This window comes from Etheostoma cragini, chromosome 16, assembly GCF_013103735.1.
Source record: "Etheostoma cragini isolate CJK2018 chromosome 16, CSU_Ecrag_1.0, whole genome shotgun sequence".
Classification (NCBI taxonomy): Eukaryota; Metazoa; Chordata; class Actinopteri; order Perciformes; family Percidae; genus Etheostoma; species Etheostoma cragini.
The window spans coordinates 24,749,418-24,751,381 of NC_048422.1; the positions used below are offsets into that span (position 1 = coordinate 24,749,418).

The 1,964-nt window shown below is 47.7% G+C and overlaps 1 protein-coding gene across 1 annotated transcript in view; it reads right to left on the bottom strand.

Annotated features, from left to right (window-relative positions):
* Window positions 1-1,611, bottom strand: part of ugcg (UDP-glucose ceramide glucosyltransferase) — a 5,032-nt gene extending 3,421 nt beyond the window's left edge. The window contains exon 1 of the mRNA XM_034897056.1: window positions 1,222-1,611. Coding sequence (XP_034752947.1) covers window positions 1,222-1,319 — 98 coding nt within the window. The 5' untranslated portion in view covers window positions 1,320-1,611. The remainder of the gene's footprint in view (window positions 1-1,221) is intronic.
* Window positions 1,612-1,964: the final 353 nt, after the last annotated feature.

Consider the following 1,964-nt stretch of genomic DNA (forward strand, 5'->3'; position numbering starts at 1 on the left):
CAAGCATTACCACACACACACACACACACACACACACACACACACACACACACACACACAGAGTAACAGGAAAAACCCTGATGTCGCCACACCTGTATCCCGACCAAGCATCTCTGCACCAAACACCTGAACAGAACGCGTCGCTTTAACGCTGCCTGATTATTTCCATAAATAAAGTCACTCACTACAGAAGAAATAACAACACGGATGTTAGTTGTAGAATATAGAAGATAATCTACAATTCGTAGCCATTTATGTCAATAACAGTGTTAAATTTGCTTAGTTTGCGCCGTTTGAAGTTGGCGGAGGCGGTCGGAAATCCATTAATCCGCTGTATTAGTAACATGTAATCATATTAATTATACGGGACCGAGGGTTACTACGTGGATTTGATGAATGCCGAATGAATGAGTGAGTCCCACCCCCCCCAGGCCGACATGTTGCTGATGCTAGCCCCGCTGTGACACAGCCAGCCGACCGCAACAATTTTAAATCATCTACATTTTTAAATGGGATTCGGCGGAAACCGCAAATTAACGCTAGCGAACCGTGACGGACCTGAGCTGTGACGTTGCTCTGAAATTACAAATAACTACATTTCAGCTTGGTCATGAATAATTAATTTTTTTTTGTAAATCTTCCAGCTGTAAATAATTAATGATTTAGTTTCCCAAGAGCTAAGGGGGATCCCGGAGTGAGCGGAATTAACTGCCTAGCTAACTAGCCGGCTAGCTGTTAACCAGGAAAACGCCCAACAGATAACCCATCAGACACGGAGGTTTTACCGGCTGTCACACATACACCCCCCCCCCCCCCCCCCCCCCCCCCCCCCCCCCCCCCCCCGCAGGTGGGGTTAAACTTGTGCTCTTTTAGATTTAATCCCCAAATGAAAACAAAATATTCAAATGATGCAGAAACACAGGCAGGAAACAGGAGCGTCGCTCAGCTAACGGTCAGCTAGCTGAGGTTAGCATAATAGCGGTTGTGGTTAAAAGGGATACAGCTGTGGCCGGAAGTTACGCGAATATATGCTATTTCTCACATAACCTAGTCAGATTTAATAACATTCTGCCACACAGGAAACGCAGTAGTGTTTTACCATATAACGACATAAATACTAAAATTAACTAAATGTTTTGGGGCCTAAAGTTAACTGTCGTCGCCGTAGCTGTATCCCTTTTAGCTAGCATCAACCGCTGTGTAGCTAGCATGTTAGCTTACACATAGATGATGGACATGAAGTGCATCAGCCACAGCACGAAGAAGAGGATGAAACCGAACACGGCCAGTCCCTGCATGGCAAGATCCAGCACGTCCATGGTGGTCAGCGGGGGTGGGGGGGGGGGTCTGAGCCCGGGGCCGGCTGGGGGGTGGGGGGGTCACACAGCCGAGGGTCCGAGTCCGGGTGCTCCGAGCACGACTTGTCTACGCCAAAGATCCGGGATCCAGGCTACAGCGGGGGATGTCAGAAAGTCAGTCCGGGTTCAGAGGCTCCTTCAGCGGGGACACAAAGACCGGCCTCGGCCTGGTGGAGCAGGTGTCCGGGAATCGGTGCTCCTTCACGGGTTTGACAGTCACCAGACCGACCGTCGGTCAGCTGACCAACTGTGGAGGGGCACTGATCAGCGAGCATTCCACTTCCGCTATCCTTCAAAATAAAAGATTTAAAAGAAACAGCAGCAGCTTCAGTTAACCCTCGTGTTGCCCTCATGTTGTCTTCATGTTGAGATATATGCAGATATGCTGCTCTATATATACTAAAAGTAGTGATTATTTACATGGAGTCTGGTGGAGATATGCTGCTCTATACACGCTAAAAGTAGTGATTATTTACATGGAGTCTGGTGGAGATATGCTGCTCTATACACGCTAAAAGTAGTGATTATTTACATGGAGTCTGGTGGGTTGGTGATGAGATTTTGGGGCTGTTCATGTTAAACTAGGAAAGAAAGTTAAGTTAAGGC